This window comes from Coccinella septempunctata, chromosome 2 (genome assembly GCF_907165205.1).
Source record: "Coccinella septempunctata chromosome 2, icCocSept1.1, whole genome shotgun sequence".
Taxonomy (NCBI): domain Eukaryota; kingdom Metazoa; phylum Arthropoda; class Insecta; order Coleoptera; family Coccinellidae; genus Coccinella; species Coccinella septempunctata.
The window spans coordinates 50,286,948-50,303,413 of NC_058190.1; the positions used below are offsets into that span (position 1 = coordinate 50,286,948).

The 16,466-nt window shown below is 38.4% G+C and overlaps 1 protein-coding gene across 5 annotated transcripts in view; it reads right to left on the reverse strand.

The window, feature by feature from the left end:
* Nucleotides 1–16,466, reverse strand: part of LOC123307854 (sodium/potassium/calcium exchanger Nckx30C) — a 44,025-nt gene that overhangs the window by 9,281 nt on the left and 18,278 nt on the right. For 3 of the 5 annotated variants that reach the window (XM_044890319.1, XM_044890315.1, XM_044890317.1), the window contains 2 exons: nucleotides 11,086–11,281; nucleotides 6,249–6,463 (listed from right to left, as the gene is read on the reverse strand). In XM_044890319.1, the coding sequence (XP_044746254.1) occupies nucleotides 6,249–6,463; nucleotides 11,086–11,281 (411 nt within the window). The remainder of the gene's footprint in view (nucleotides 1–6,248; nucleotides 6,464–11,085; nucleotides 11,282–16,466) is intronic. The other 2 variants (XM_044890316.1, XM_044890318.1) reach the window with 1 other exon arrangement.

Genomic DNA, 16,466 nt, shown 5'->3' on the forward strand with positions numbered 1-16,466 from the left:
TTAGATATTCCTTCAGTTCTTTCGTTAAAATAGAAACTTCTGAAGTTGTCATAGTTTTCCATGCTTTATATTAAATTTTTCTCAGTATTGCTTTTCTGAATATTCGAAGGAGAATTATTCTGATACAAATACAAACTCTGTCTGTCCTGTTAATTGAAAATCAGAGTCAATAATTATGACTTCACTTCTCACATTTGTAGGTATCCATGGATACCAGCTTTACTCTCTGAACTGAAATGGGGAATTTCTGAAGAAAATAGAATATATAATATAAAATAAATGCACTATGCACTATGTAGATAATTTTCCTCAAAAAATTTCCTGGTACATGGAGTCTGTTTTGGTTTGATATATCAAAAAAAGTTTTATGCATTCTTTAGAGCACGAAAAGATTGGCAATATACAGTTTGTCCAAGGAATGATTATCAAAGTGAATGTACATGGCAGTTTTTTGTTCAATTCTGACTCGAAATAGTTGAAGATATAATACTGAAAAGACTCGGTAAACAGTAAAATTTTGTGTGATGTTTGCAGCAGTCAATATTCTGTAAGGGATTATGTTCTGTTGAAACTATATTTAACAGCCGCTGTACACGACAGATAAAACCCATGCTGAAATCATCGGTTTGACTACTAAACAGCCCTATTTATGACCACCTGGCTCCATTTACGTCTATAACGCCTTCCTTTATGGACTTTCATATTTTTATGTCGAACAATGGGCGAGAAGCTAAAGTTTGCAACGAAATTGCAATATAATTGAGATTATTTTCCCCCAGATTGCTGGCACTGCACCTAAAAAATGTCATTCGGGGTGAAATTAACTTGAAAACATGGAAAGGGCGGATTCGAGCGAGCGTATCGAGGGGCACATTCCTTGCCCAGCTATTTTTATGGACTCAAAAGAGTCTGAGGGTAATTCCGAATGGAATTTAATTTTCCGCAGAAATGCGAGAAAAATTTTCGCTCTGGCTATGGCGAAAATATATGTCGTTAATTCGGGCACAGTTCGCCTCTATCCTGTATTTCCGGTGGATTTATCTATTTTATATAGATATTATTTATTATTATATAATACACGGCTGAACAATTGATAGGCTTCACATTTCTCTTCGTTCCTTTCTTTCGTTCAGTTATCTATTATGCATGTGTTCTTATAGGAAAAACTGGTAATTTTTAGTTATTTTTATCCTCTTCTTTTTCATGAAGTTGAGATTAATTTTTGTAGGCTGCAGATTGTGGCATGAAAGAAAACCGTCTCGTATTTGTTGCTAAACGCGTAAAAAATATATCGACCTAGGCCATTTTATTGACTAATTCGAGATCGTCAATTACAAATATGTAATTCGATTTTTCCTAGGATCAATATTTTAGGAAATAAAATTGATCAACTTTCAGGAGTTGTAGCAGCCAGAAAAAGAGAATGAGACATATGCAGATTTTTTTAACGATAGATTTATACTTTGCAAATAGGGAACACCAATTTTCATTCATCTACCGAGAACAGTTTCGATTTTAAGATGTTTTCTGCGAAGGTCCAAAATTTCCAAGTTTTCATCGACCATAACTTGAAATATAAATTTTTTAAAAAATATCTGTTTGCATATTCTTTATCTACGCCCTCGAATTAGTCGACAGTATAAATTTGGTTTTGATCGAAGACCAAAAATATTTTTCAAAAAATCGAAATTTTTCCATACATATGTATGGAAAATTTGAAAAATTTTCGATCTCGCCGATTTCCACCAAAATCGGTGTATTTACTAAATTGAAGGCGTACATCACGAAGATGCAAACAGAATTCAGCTGAAAGTATTAGTTTTCAAGTTATGGTCGCTGGAAAATTTGAAATGTTGGACCTTTGCGGAAAAAATCATAAAATCTAAACTGCTCACGGTAGGTGAATGAAAGTTGGATTGTTCCATTAGCGAAGGCTTAGTCTATCACCAAAAAAAATCAGCATATGTCCAATGATTTTTTTCTGGTTGCTATAGCTCTTCAAAGTTGACCAATTTTTTCGAAATTTTTCACTAAAAATTCTTTATTTTCTAAAATTCTAACTCTAGGAAAAATCTAATTGCATATTCTTAATCTACGACATCGAATTAGTCCAAAAAATTGATCCTGGTCGATATAGTCGAAAAATAAAAAAAATTAGGATTAGTCCTCTACTCGTTTACCCGCGCTTCACTACCGAAATCATTTTGAGTCCGAAAAAAAAGAAATCATTTTGAGTCCGAAAAAAAAATTATTCATTTAGCTGTATAGACACGGGCCATATTACTGATTAATTCGAGGTCGAAGATCACGAATATGCAATTTGATTCGTTCTAGGATCAGTATTCTGGGAAATAAATCACTATGCAATTTTCACTTTTCTGTGTCTTTTCTTTAATTATATGTTTAGGCAAAATTTTAAGCTGACGCAGGCTGCCTATACCCTAGGAACAGCCCTGAGAATCCCACATATTTGGTTCAATAGATTACTGGGAGTTGTAACAAAGGAGATCTAATTTTTAATCAGACTGTAAGACGCCAACTGCACTTTGCAGTTTGAGAATTCCAGTATGAATAGGGAGCACACATTATGCCAATGGCAGAGGACCGAGGATCACCGCAACTAGACAATTGAAGATTGGAATAGAGGTTTATTTATTGACCAGTCCAGACTGCGTTTGGTCAACACCGATGGACTCTTGTTCAGAGAAAAAGAGGTCGAAGATATTCTGAACAGTTTATGGCTCCCACGCTGATCTTGGAGGATTTTTCAATAAGAGTATCGGGTGGCATTTGTTGTGGTTTTTCTGGCGATATGAAAAATATAATAACCATTGAATACTTTCAACAGCGTGAATGTTCTGCCATCCATGTATCAAACAGTAATTATCCCCCTTATCAAACGCTCTTAGCACTATTATGAATAATTTTCCGTGCTCTCCATCTCGTGATCTGGAAATATCGATGTCTCTTCTGCTTTATGTCCGATTCACCATCAATCCAAGGGCAACCTCCAATCCTTTTGTATTTCCCAAAGGAGCCGTATATAGGTACATATAAATTGTTACTGCTTCTGCCTCAGAGATCAATATTTGTAAGAAACCCATAACCCTTTTACGACTCTGCTTTGTTATTATCTTCACTCACGCAATGTTTTTGGGCCATATTGGGTCGCTGGAGGAAATTATGATCCAACTGGGTAATCTCGAAACATATATATTCCGAATAGGAATGTGGCATTCAGGTGAAAAAAGTTTGTAAAATTTTCAATATTCAAAGATTTACTCGATGATGAGTAACCAGATTTGAGTATATGAAATAGGAGAGAGTATTTTCATGAAAAAAAGCATCTTCTTGTTGTTCTAGTGCAAAATGTCACCTAATCAACTAGCATATATTTGAAATTGTTCGAAAGATATCCACCTAACTGAAAAAATGGATTTCTTCTTCCCCAATCTGATATAATCGAATAAAGCATGGAAAAACCAAATTAAAATTCTGGAAAACAAATAGGCACTTGTCTTTTTCACTCCGACAAGATGCGAAGCTGAAAAAGAAATCTCGGCAGACCTCAGAGCCTCCTGTATTCCGACACCATGAAGGGGCTCATCAAAAGCGAGTAGGCGGGCGTATTGCTGAGTTTTCATAACTCGAGAACTTTATCCTGCATCCAGGCTCTCTAGTGTATGCAAATCTAATCAAGAGCAAGCACGTAATTCATTTGCAGCCCCATATATCGATCCCAGAGTTATGCAGGCGGGTGATATCGCTCTGTTCGCTGATAAGCCTTATCGCGCGAATTGTATAGGAAGTTGAAGCTACCGGATACAACCTTCAGATTGTAGAAGCATCAAGAGTCGGGCGTGAACCTCTGCAGTGCTGAAACTTCGAAATCAGCAGGTCTACCACCGATTCCCGATCGATCTGAGATTAATCCGGTGTAATTTATATATTATATATACGAAATTCACTAGCATATGATGTGAAGACTGGCCCTCTTTTTCCCCTGATAATAATCCCACAGAACATCGATAGAAGATCATACAAAGAAGACTTAGAACTCATCGGAACAACCCAGAAAAAATATTGAAACTGATGTGTTTTTAAAGTGGGAAGACTTCCCTCAAATGTAAACTGAAGCAGATTATAAGGATAATTAGATATGATTTATGAAATGATATATCTTATTTCAACTTTGTAAATTTTCATAATAAAGTGTGTTGAAATTCAACATATTTCGATATTCTTCGACATTCTCATGAGTACTGCTTCTTTTCAAATATTAGCAGAACAGCTTTGACCAGGTCTTGATTTTCAGACGTAATTCTATGAAAATTCACGGCAATAATTATAACATTATTAATTCTAGCAAGGAAAGCCTAAGTAGGCATTCTAAACTTTTCGTAGTCTACTCTACATACATTGAATCTACATAAGTAAGTTGTGCATCTTGGTGTGGTGGATAGCCATATATTTAGCTTGCAATGTATTCAAGTGATTTAACATCAACACATAAGTCCACACATAGTACTCACGGGATACTCTATTCGAGAAATATGGCAGCACTCCAGTTGGAATAACTATAGTTCGGAAAAATATTTTCACCTAGATGCACTTGAAGATTTGAGTGAAATATGATAACATTATGATGGTACAGGTCGATATAGAACTCCTCTCATAGTTTTTGTCGATAAATCATTATAAATTAGAGAGAAAAAAATAGATATTCACAAAAAATGCAATGAGTATTGCATAGACTCAATCAAATATCTACAAGACGAACATGCTTTTTAAGCAGAGGAGAGAGATAGTTGAAAGAAAATTCATTCTGATAAATGATGATTCAAATATTCAATCAGAAACCAGAAAAATACGTCAGAAGATCCTTCAGAACATTCAATAACAATCAGATCAAAATCGAAAAAGTATCTGCATGATACTTCGCTGGAGTAAAATAGTAAATTTTCCAATAAATTCGAAAACCCTTAGAGATTTATATGATTTCAATCTAATTTTCCACACTGTGTGTTTACAAACTGTATGGTCTCGCAATTTTGACTTGAGTTATTTAAAAGAGTTCAAAAGGATAAATTCCAATCTCCAGTTGATAAACGGAGACATCCATATTGTCAAGGATTCAGATCCTGACAAACGGAATTCGTAGATTGCAGGTTTTCAGGTCAGATTTTCTAGAACAGGAAATGTTTATTTCACAAGGAAGAGTTTGCTTGTTTTGAATTACTTCTCGACAGTACACTGCCAAATCAAAGTGGGGTGGTAAATAGAAATGGTTTCGGTTCTCTGACATAAATCTTCTTTTGGTCTAGCTAGATGATAGATGAGAGTCAAGCAAATGATCATCATAACTAGTACAGCCTGTGGTTGTAAATCTATTCATCCCTTTTCCAGACAATTCTTATCCTTATAAAGAAAGTGTTACTGAAAAATTCTGATAATAAGAACCAGATGACAGCTTGCTAATGTCTTTGTTCACCAGTGACGGATTATGGAGCACCGTTGCAGACAAACGTTAAGAAAAAATTGGCCCTGCTTTGATGGTCATCTCTCCATCCACACTCATCATCAATTGTATTGGTAATCATGGTCACTTTTGGGGAATCTTCACTTAATATCTCTCAACCTAGTCGTCTATAGACCCTGAATTACGAAGCCTTATTATGACAGTTTCAAGGATATGTACCATAAATATTTTAATTTCAAGCTCTACCTGAAGGTTTTCTTCAGCATATGATGTGATATTCTTTGATAATCCTAGTACCTTTTTCTGAATCTACGGATTTTCTGTTTGAATTCATTAAAATTTGTGAACTTCTTTTGGGTGTTCGGATTTTTTGTAGATAAGTGTGTTGAATAACCATCTTCAAGTCAGATATTTAAGGAGGGGCAGGAAGAATTAACTCAGTTTCGGAATATTTGCAAGAGTTGACGATAGAGTGAAAAACTCAAGGTCCATTTGAGACATGTCTCATGAGGAACGAGTGAAAACTAACAGGAGTATATTGAAGTGACGAATTGTGAACACAACCATTACGACTTCTACTTCTACTCACGTTTCAGTTCATCCTCTACCACTACAGCCCCTTATCTAAACTCAACAAAGATTAAATTTTCCATCTAAACAATCTCTACAGCCCGTCGAATGCGAGGATCTCCTGGAAATCCTCCAGGACCAATACCTCTACGCTTCAAACGCTCCCGACTCTTCGCAATTTCATCTGGATTGTACTTACGGCGTCCAGACTGTCAGTCAGAGATCCAGCCACGCCGTTGGGGATGTCTGCCAGATTGCCCGGAGCTAGGGCCGTCTCCTGTTTCGACGAGGACGTGCTGCTCAGGTGGTTCGAAGCCGTGCTGGTGGCGGCTCCGTTCTGGGGTTTCGTGGCGTCCAACAGCACCTTGAGGGACGCTATCGCGTGGAGTTGGGTGGCCTTCTCGTCTACTTTGCCTGGAAAATTCACGGGAGAGATCAGGGAAAAAGTAGGTGTTTCGATTTTAGGGAGTCAGATTTTTATTACATATTTTTTATCATACCTGCATCTAAATCCACGACTATAGTGTTGTGAAGGTTGATTGGTAGGAAAAAAAGTCTAAATTTTTCATTGATTCCCGAAAAAATTCCAAAAATTATAGAACTTATACTTATGAGGAACGAATGTTCACAGTGATCCCTCAACTACAAGCTTTTAACTCAAAGATATACAAGGAAATGACTTTTTTCGAAAAACTGATTGGAAGCATCGTATAGAGAGAATATTAGCGAGTATACTGGGTGAGTTTTCGTCTCTTACAAATATTTTAACAGTAGGTTCTTGAGGTCAAAAGAAAAACTTTTTCCTTAACCATTTTTTCCGAATCGGCTCGGTTTAACAGATTCATTCATTGCTGTATCCCTTTACCGAGAATAAATCTACAAGAAGACTCAAAAACAAAACTATCGGTGCGATCAAACATAAAATTTCTTAGGGCTACTTGCGAATGTGTGCCCTCCTGTGACTGAAGAGACCCCACTTACAGATCCTTCCACACTCCGGGCATGCATAGTCACCAAAACCAGATCTGGCCGCCGCTGTATCCTTCTCGAGTCTTCATTATAACTGTGGACCAAAGACCTCCACTGTGTCTCTAACGCTAGTTGTTCCCAGTTTTGATTGGCATTAATTGATTTAAGGGATTGATGCAGTATATCCTTGTACGTCTTATACTGGCCTCCTGGTTTCTGAGCTCTCTCTGTGAATTCGCCGTACAGAGCTATTTTGGGGAGTCTTGTGTCTTGCATCCTCAGAATGTGGCCGCTCCATCTGAGTCGGGTCCTCGTTGCTTGAGTCTCAATTGTTATACAACTCGCGCGCTGCAAGACTTCTGCATTTGTAACTTTGTGGATCCATCTGATGTGCATTATTTGTCTTAGATGACGTTGTTGCGTTTGTTCAAGGTGTTTAATATGTCGCCTGTAGGGCGTCCAGCTTTCGCTTCCGTAAAGAAACGTTGGGAAGACCACTGCTTTGTAAACAGCTGTCTTGGTCTTCAGATTGAGGTCGTGATTTTGAAACTCTGCGTCCTTTAGCTTCCAGAATGCCCGTGATGCCGAATTGATACGGTTGTGTGTTTCCGTGTCCAGGTTAGCTCTAGTATTTATGAAGCTTCCCAAGTATTTGAACTGCTTGATCTGTTCTAGAGTTTCATCCTTCAGGCTAATATCTGAAGACTTTCTAGCGGACACACCAGGATTTTGGTTTGGTCAATATTGAGTCTGAGGACTAAAGCTTCATATATATGTTTATAGGTGTCCAACATTATCTGTAGATCCTCTGAGCTGCTAGCGATAAGTGCGCAGTCTTCTGCATATTGAAGTTCTGTGATTAACTATGTACAGGTTTTTGCTCTGAAGCGCTTCAGGTTAAAGAGGCTGCTATCAAATCTGAATCTTAATCTTAATAACACCTCTTACAGGCATACTTATGTCAGCAATTATCGAGACAGCTATTTATATGATTAATCATTTTCGAACACAATATCAGCTACGTCTCCCAGTTTTCTCATTATGACCATAAAAATACCAAAATTCAAAGAACCCAACCCTTGAAACTAAGTTGGACGCTATCTAATGAATATTTCAACGTTCTGTAAAATAGAAGTATTCCTCATATTTTCTCGTATAATGCGCCGTTTTCGAGTAAATTGATGTTCAAAAAGTATCTGTGAAATTCGAAAAATTGGGTACTTTGGCTGAATACAACTCTGTTTAAAAGATCCACAGATGTGTAGTGTCACAGATTTAGCTAGTTATTCTGAAGGAAATTTTGTTTTTCCAAGGGTGGCACAGCTCGTTATGAAAACTTAAAATGGCTATATCTTTTTATCAGGGCCGAATCGGAAAAAATGGTATAGAAAAAAAGGGTTTCTTTTGACCTCAAGAATCTGCTGTTGAAATATTTGTACGAGTCGAAGACTCACCCTATATTCTTGTACACGTGTCACGTGTCAGCAGATGCGTAACGACCATGTTCCATAAACCATTCCCAGATAAACGACCCATTATTAATCGAACCTCCAAATCCTTAATTATCAATCCATCAATTTAACCTTCCGATTCAACGATTTCGATAATTAGATTACGTAGATACCTATGACACTGACGTCAACTTCCCTCTAAGGGTTTTATTTTCAAATTTCGTGGGTGGAAATCTTGTAATGACGATTTCTCTCCCCCTAATCCGAGTATCAGGTCTTTATAACTCCATCAGAATTGATTAGTTCCGCCCCGTATACTCCTAGATTGACCTCAGAACTTTCAACCTTTTCGAAATGTTGAGCCCGAGAAAACGAACCTATCACAAGCGGGTTCCGCCGAAGCTGGGAAAGTTTGCCAATCAATTTGCTTACACGGAGCTCGCTCGTGAGAGGATTTGTCTGATGTTGAAAGAACGGCTCGTTTATGTTTGAACGGGAAATTTTTTATTTTATCGTTAGTCCTAACAAGCAGAGATTGCTCCCCTAAATCTTCCGCGATATTTTTGGTCCCCCATCTTGGATGTCAGTTGGGCGCGTATCTAATCTGAATCAATAACAACATATGATGTTTCTTTGATATTTTCGCCAATCTAAAGCTTCACTAAGTGCAGTGAAACGTTTCCAACAGTTGTGGCAGTTGAGAGTTAGTAACAAGTAACGCACAAAATTCATATCTTCGGTATTTCGGTGTTGAGGATACTTTGGGCATTGATGGAGTTTCTTATCAACCCTGTCTTGTTATATGGACGAAACTATTAGGTCAGATTAGGTTAGGTGAGTGATGTTTCCGCTGAATTATCATTGAGTACAATTTTAACCGAGAGGTTAGAATTCCATGAAAATTGGTCGAGAACTCTAAATATTGCATTCATCTGCAACACAAGAGCGAGTAGAAATTTTTTCATCAGAAATGAATGAAATTCAAAGATTTTTTTCTGGGAGAATTGCTCTTTTAGAAGATGTACCTATTATTCTTAGCTCTACAGAAAGGGGCACAGGCATTGGCGTATATGGACCTGAAGTGAGGATCTATAAAGCCCTGGGAAGTGTACCCTCTATTTTACAAACCGAGATACTGGCTGCTTACGTATGTGCTCAGGAGTGTCTTAAAATGAACCTCAAAGGGGCGCATATCTATGTCTCCACGAAGAGCCAGGCCACGTTGAGGTCCTTGGAATCACACTGCCAGAGATCTCTGCTGACATGAGAGTGATGTTATACCATAAAGCAACTTGCCAGAGACAACAGAGTGACTTTACTATGGGTACCAGAGCATTGTGGTGTTGAAGGAAATGAGAAAGCCCATGAACTTGCAGAAGGAGCATCAAGGTTAACACCTGCTGGACCTGAGCATTTCTGTGGGCTTGTAAAATACCAGTAAAAGGCATCAGTCCAAAAATGGGAGTTGAACAACAGAATAACCCTCTGAAGAAACACTCCTGGGCTTACTCAGTCAAAGAAATTCGTGATGATTTCACCGACCTACACCAGAAAACTGCTAAAGCTGTCACGAGCTGAGCTTCGGGTGATGGTGAGACTGCTGACAGGGCACTGTCGGTTCAAATATCATTTATACAGTATGGGAGAGTCATCAGATGAGATTTATAGGCTCTGTGAATCAGAAGCAGAAATAGCTGAACACATGGTATGCAAGTGTCCAGAGCTGGCGGACCTAAGAATCACTCATATGGGGTCCTGGATACTCAAAAGGTCGAAATTTGGAGATTTATTTCTGAAAGGGTTGTTCTTTCAGAATACGTATTGATTGAAGATAAAAATTGACCTATTGGAGCATTTTTCTATGAGAAAGTAAACCCCAAAAATATGAATTTTTTTCGTTACTTTTTACCCTCTCTGTACATCCAAATGATGAGTGTTTGTGACCAAAAATCTGGTATGAAATATTGATTCGACTTCATCAACTGCGAGGAGAGTAAATGAACAATTCGAGACGAATCAAACGAATATGCTCAAACACTGGCCATCAAATCACCACATTTCAGCGACGCCCGAGTGTTGTTGAAACTCCAGGAACATCGATTCGCTGGCGTTTTGGACAAGAAATGTCAAGTAGCTCTTCACATCACTAACTCCCCAAAGCTCTGTTTACAAACGGTTACAAAGCATATTTTGGATGCAAGGAAATTACTATGATGATATTCTCTCATGTGTTAAAACGGCCAGAGGTTCGGTAATGAATGAAAATAAATGTAGATCTACACGTGCAGGCTAACTTCAACAATTGTCTCCCTACAAACATGCTACTCATGAATTCAGTACGCAATTTTAATACTTCCTGTGGCATTCAGATATTAATCGACTTAATTTCTTATCTCTCTTTCGTTATTTTTCGTCTATTTTTTCTTATTTCTAGTATCTCAATCTTTGAATCTGAAAATGCAACTACCAACTCATTACTGTCGTAAGTGAGATGCACCATGCCATTTCTCAGTACTTGCCAACGCCTCCTTCTACGCAGATCAAGCTCTAACAGCCAATTCTACTCCAAACCCCAACGACAGAACCAACATCGATAAATAATTCTTTTAGTTCTACCTGCATACTGACCATCATGAAGGGGATCGATGGTGTGTATCATCAGCTGTAGCAGGCCATGGCGGAATTTGGCACCGGTGTGCTGTCCAGACGACGAAGATACAGGCTGGTTGCAGTCTGAGGCGGTCCTAGAAGTGACGCTGCCTCCAGGCTGAGTGCCCACACTCGTTTCGCTCGATGTGGCCACAGTCCCGTGCTGAAAAAAGATGGAAAATTGTTAGTTTCAGCAACAAACTGAAATGGCATACTTGCAAAGTATGTCTTGTTCACATAGATATAACAAGAGTTGATGCTTTCGATTCAAGACGAACTCCCATTCGAAATTGAAAGGTTAGGTTAGATTAGCCGAAGGTACTGCCTCAAAATTGATATCAATAGAATAAAGAGGTCATCAATCCGTCGAGGTGAGAGTTGTGTAGCTCTGACGAGGTTGAATGAGACCGAAACCATGGTCAGCATCTACGGTATCTCGACGGAATGGAATTTCTGTGAATACTCGAATGGTAGTCTATTGATTTCATATCACCGGTTGTTATGTATGGATCTGAATATTTCGTCAATGGGGAATTCTCCTCAATTTGGGTTATCACTGCATATGCAAGTTTAAACTGAATAATTATGAGTTTCATTCATCATTTTTTCAAATTCACCGCGGAAACTTTTCGAAATCATCCTTCAAATATGGGGTTTTAAAATTTAAATCGCTTCGTGCGGAGTTTACGATTTGGCAACAGCGCATATAAGACAATGAAAAGAACAATGTCCAATCAGATTGTTTATAAAATATCAGCTGTTGATCTACAGGCGCATACTTACTGGCGAGCTTCAACTGCAACCGGCCATAAAAATTCCATAAAATTTTACGACCTTCCTCGTTCGTCGCAGACTTCATAGACAGCCATCTTTGTCTATCTCATCAAGATAATGCATTTGTAGTACTTTATTATCAAGGCATATTTCAGTCGATGTTGCCAACTTGTGCAATTCTCACAAAACGCTTTAAACTTTAAATACCCATTTTTATTTTTAATTTTTGAGTGCTTAAAATAATTTTTCTGGGGAAACGGTTGAAATGGTTATTTCAAAATGTGACGTTTCAAAGATATTTCATAAAAAATACATCATATTTGTCAGAAGGAGTATTCCCTATTCAATACTTGAAAAATTCAGCCTTGGTTTCGCTACCAAGCAACCTTTGAAACTTGTCTCGCCTTAATCTGGAGATTTCGCAATGTTTTTATTCCACAGAAACGTGATTTTTAATGCAGGTATGCATATTTTCCTCATTAGGCCACGGAAAACCAACCTTTCATATTTACCCGACTCGGAAACCTAATGAAAAAATAAATTAAGGTGCCCTACCATTTTTCCCCTAAATCATCAGATTTCTGTCACCAGCGGAGCGTGCTGAGCGTAGATTATCGCTTTATAATGAAAAACTTTGTGTTTTTATTATTCCTCACCCTCCGCAGCCGAGGCTTAACAAGCCCTAACGAGGTCAAATGCTCAATTGCGTCCTGAACTTGAGCCGACAGTAGTTTTGAAGCGATTTTTTTCCAGATTCACCAGCCGTTGCGAACCCTGTTTGTGTCCCTCTTTTATACTTTTAATAACGGCCCGCCATTAAGCCAACTAAGATGTTCTCATAAGGTTAAACTGTCCCTGACAGTTATTTGTTGGGTATGGAGGATACTGAGAAAGTGTGGCCATTAAGGATACGTCCCATGGAACTTATATATTGTATGAGATTTATAAATTAGAGAAGGATGTACCAAAGCTGAGTGGGCGTGAGAACACTTGAGACTGTTCTGTGTACAAACAACCTCTCATACACTTTTGGTTCATTAATTCGAATAATGAACTTTCTGAAGCGTCTAAATTTCAAGATTCATTCATTGCTGTATCCCGTTGCCGGGAATGAATCTACAAAAAGACGAAAAAAAGGAAAAAAAACAAAAGGAAAAGAAAAAGAAGGAAAAAAAAAGGTGCAAACAGACTCATAATTTTTCAGGGCTTATTGCGACTGTGTGCTCTCCTGTGACTGTAGAGTCCCAACCGTGACCTACATATCCTTCCACACTCCGGGCATGGATAGTCACCAACCAGATCTGGCCGCCGCTGTATCCTTCTCGAGTCTCCATTATAACTGTGTATCAAAGATCTCCACTGTGACCTGTCTAATGCTAGTTGTTCCCAGTTATGATTGGCATTAACTGATTTTAGGGATTGATGTAGTGTATCCTTAAACCGCTTGTACTGGCCTCCTGGTTTCCGGGCTCCCTCAGTGAATTCGCCATATAGAGCTATTTTGGGGAGTCTTGTGTCTTGCATCCTCAGAATGTGGCCGCTCCATCTGAGTCGGGCCCTCGTTACTTGAGTCTCAATTGTTGTACAACTCGCGCGCTGCAAGACTGCATTCGAAACTTTGTGGAACCATCTGATGTGCATTATCTGTCTAAGATGACGTTGTTGCGTTTGTTCAAGCTGTTTAATATGACGCCTGTACGGCGTCCAGCTTTTGCTTCCGTAAAGAAGCGTTGGGAAGACCACTGCTTTGTAAACAGCTGTCTTGGTCTTCAGATTGAGGTCGTGATTTTGAAACTCTGCGTCCTTTAGCTTCCAGAATGCCCGTGATGCCGAATTGATACGGTTGTGTATTTCCGTGTCAAGGTTAGCCCTAGTATTTATGAAGCTTCCCAAGTATTTGAACTGCTCGACCTGTTCTAGAGTTTCATTCTCCAGGCTGATATCTGTTGGAAGGCTTTCTGGCGGACTAACCAGGATTTTGGTTTTGTCGATATTGAGTCTAAGGCCTAAAGCTTCGTATATATGTTTATAGGTGTCCAACATTATCTGTAGATCCTCCGAGCTGCTAGCGATAAGTGAACAGTCGTCTGCATATTGAAGTTCAGTGATAAACTTGGTACTGGTTTTTGCTCTGAGGCGCTTCAGGTTAAACAGGCCTCCATCAAATCTGAATCTTATCCCAACACCTCTTACAGGCATACTCATGTCAGCAATCATCGACACAGCTATGGCGAAAACATTGAACAGTAAAGGCGCTAATACGCAGCCTTGTTTTATTCCAGAGTTGGTTGAGAAATGGTCGGTTGTAGAACCATTATGCAAATTTTTTATTATTTAATTTTTTTAAGATACGTGAAAAGGAAATGCTGAAAATTGTGCACAAACGTTTATTTTTCTCAAAATGAACGAAACCTTCGAACTTTCACTTAGCAACTTAAGATTACTAAGGTTTTTGGACACCTTCATATCAGATCGTGACAAAAACTTGAAATTTAGGGGTGATTTAGAGTGTTTTTTAGTATTCGATTTGAATTTGAGTCAATTTGAAGACTATACAGCAGGTACACATGCAAATCAAAGCTTCTTACTTCATGAAAACATAAGATCAACACATAAGTCGATAGATAATAGGAAAAAGTAACATGTTCAGTAAAATCTATCTGAAAATGTTCAGTATAATCTGGAAGATTTATAAGGCTGCTACCAAAGAGACAAAGATTGATTTAATTATATAGTATAATACATATTTTGGAACAAATGTTGAAGCTCTCGGAGCACTCAATTTTTCCATGCAAACTCCACACCTATACCAGAATGAAGGGTTTCTCATGGTTGCTAAAACCAGGTGAATCATGGGATAAAACTGCCGTAAAGCTTCTGGAATTGCTCGTAACCAGACCGGATTATATTCAGTGAAATGCGGCCGTCCGATCTAGAGCTTCGAATGCATTTTCTTTATCACCCTAAAGATAAAATAGTCGAATACAAAGTTTCCACCTTGACACAACTACCTCAAACACATCTCCATCAAAGTGTCCATGAAACACGGTGGAGCTGTCTAGCAAAAAGGGCATGAAAACGTGATACATGGCAGTTAGAAAGTGTTGACGTTAAAAGCTTCTAAGGGCTCGATTCGCCAAACAATACTTCATACGCTGGCTACTTTCCGAAGTTGGATGAGAAATCTTTCGACATGGGAAAGAGGATATGACAGCAGATTGCGGTTGGACTAGGATAACGGAAGATAGGATCAGATTTCCCATCGTTGTTTGCGGTTATTGGTTTTATTGGTAAAGACGCGGACAAGTTTTTTTCGGGAGAGAGAGATGGTGTGAAAGAAGGAACTGATAATGTGTTGATAGCTTTGGAACAAGAACGTTTATTGATAAAAGAGATATTGATCAACAAGCGTCTGATGATTGCTATACAGGGTGGAGTACTTGTCGAATTATGTCACGACAAGGATGATTTCAGAGAAAATAACGAAACAAGTCAATTTCTATCCGTTAGGGGACAAATTTCGAGCAGAATATTGTAAGCCGAAATATCCTCAAACCTAGATGTAGGAGCTATCACCCCTTAATTCTCAATAGGGAATAGGGGGTGAACTATACCTCAATTGAAAGATCACATGACCCTCTACATGAATACTCTGGTTTGCAAATTTTTATTGAGTCCTTGAAGTATTTACAGGGGCTGACAATTTGAAAACTTGCCAGACCAACTGGAACCAAAAATTGTGAAAATCGAAAAATTGGAATATCGAGCCATCATCAAGTACCTGTATTTGAAAGGGTTAAGAGGTAAGTAGATTCACGAAGATATGCTTAATACCCTTGGTGATCAATGTCCTTTGTAAGTGAAAAATTGGACTGCGAGCTTCAAAAGAGGTGAATTTTCCATTGAAGATGATGACAGATCGGAAAGGCCAGTTTCTGTGTCAGTCCCCGAAAATATCGATGCAGTTCATGACATTATTTTATCAGACCGTCGAATTGGGCTAAAATGGATATTTGAAGCACTGAATATTTCATACGAACGCGTTCATCATATGGTTCACGTCAATTTGGACATGAGAAAAATTGCTGCAAAATGGATCCCCAAATGTTTGAATATTGACCAAAAGCGTGCAAGGGTAGAAGCATCGCGTTCGATCTGTGCTCGATTTGAAAACCATGTATACTTCTTGAATCGAATTGTTACTATGGATGAGACTTGGGTGAATTTATACGATTCATAAACAAAGCAACAATCGATGGAATTGCGACACTCTAGTCCTTCAAGACCTAAGAAGTTTCGTGTCCAAAAATCTGCTGGAAAAGTTCTTGCTTCAGTTTTTTGGTATTGCCATGGAGTAATCATTAGACATTACTGCTACTGCTACTACGGGAAAAAATTGAAGAGAAAATACGCGGAAAGCTGTCCAAAGGTGTTTTGTTTTTGCAGGACAACGCCCATGTACACAAATTTCATGTTGCCATGCAAATGATTCGTGATTTAGGGTTTGAATTACTAGAACACCCCCCTTATTCACCAGATTTGGCTCCATCCGACTATCATCTCTTTCCTCAACT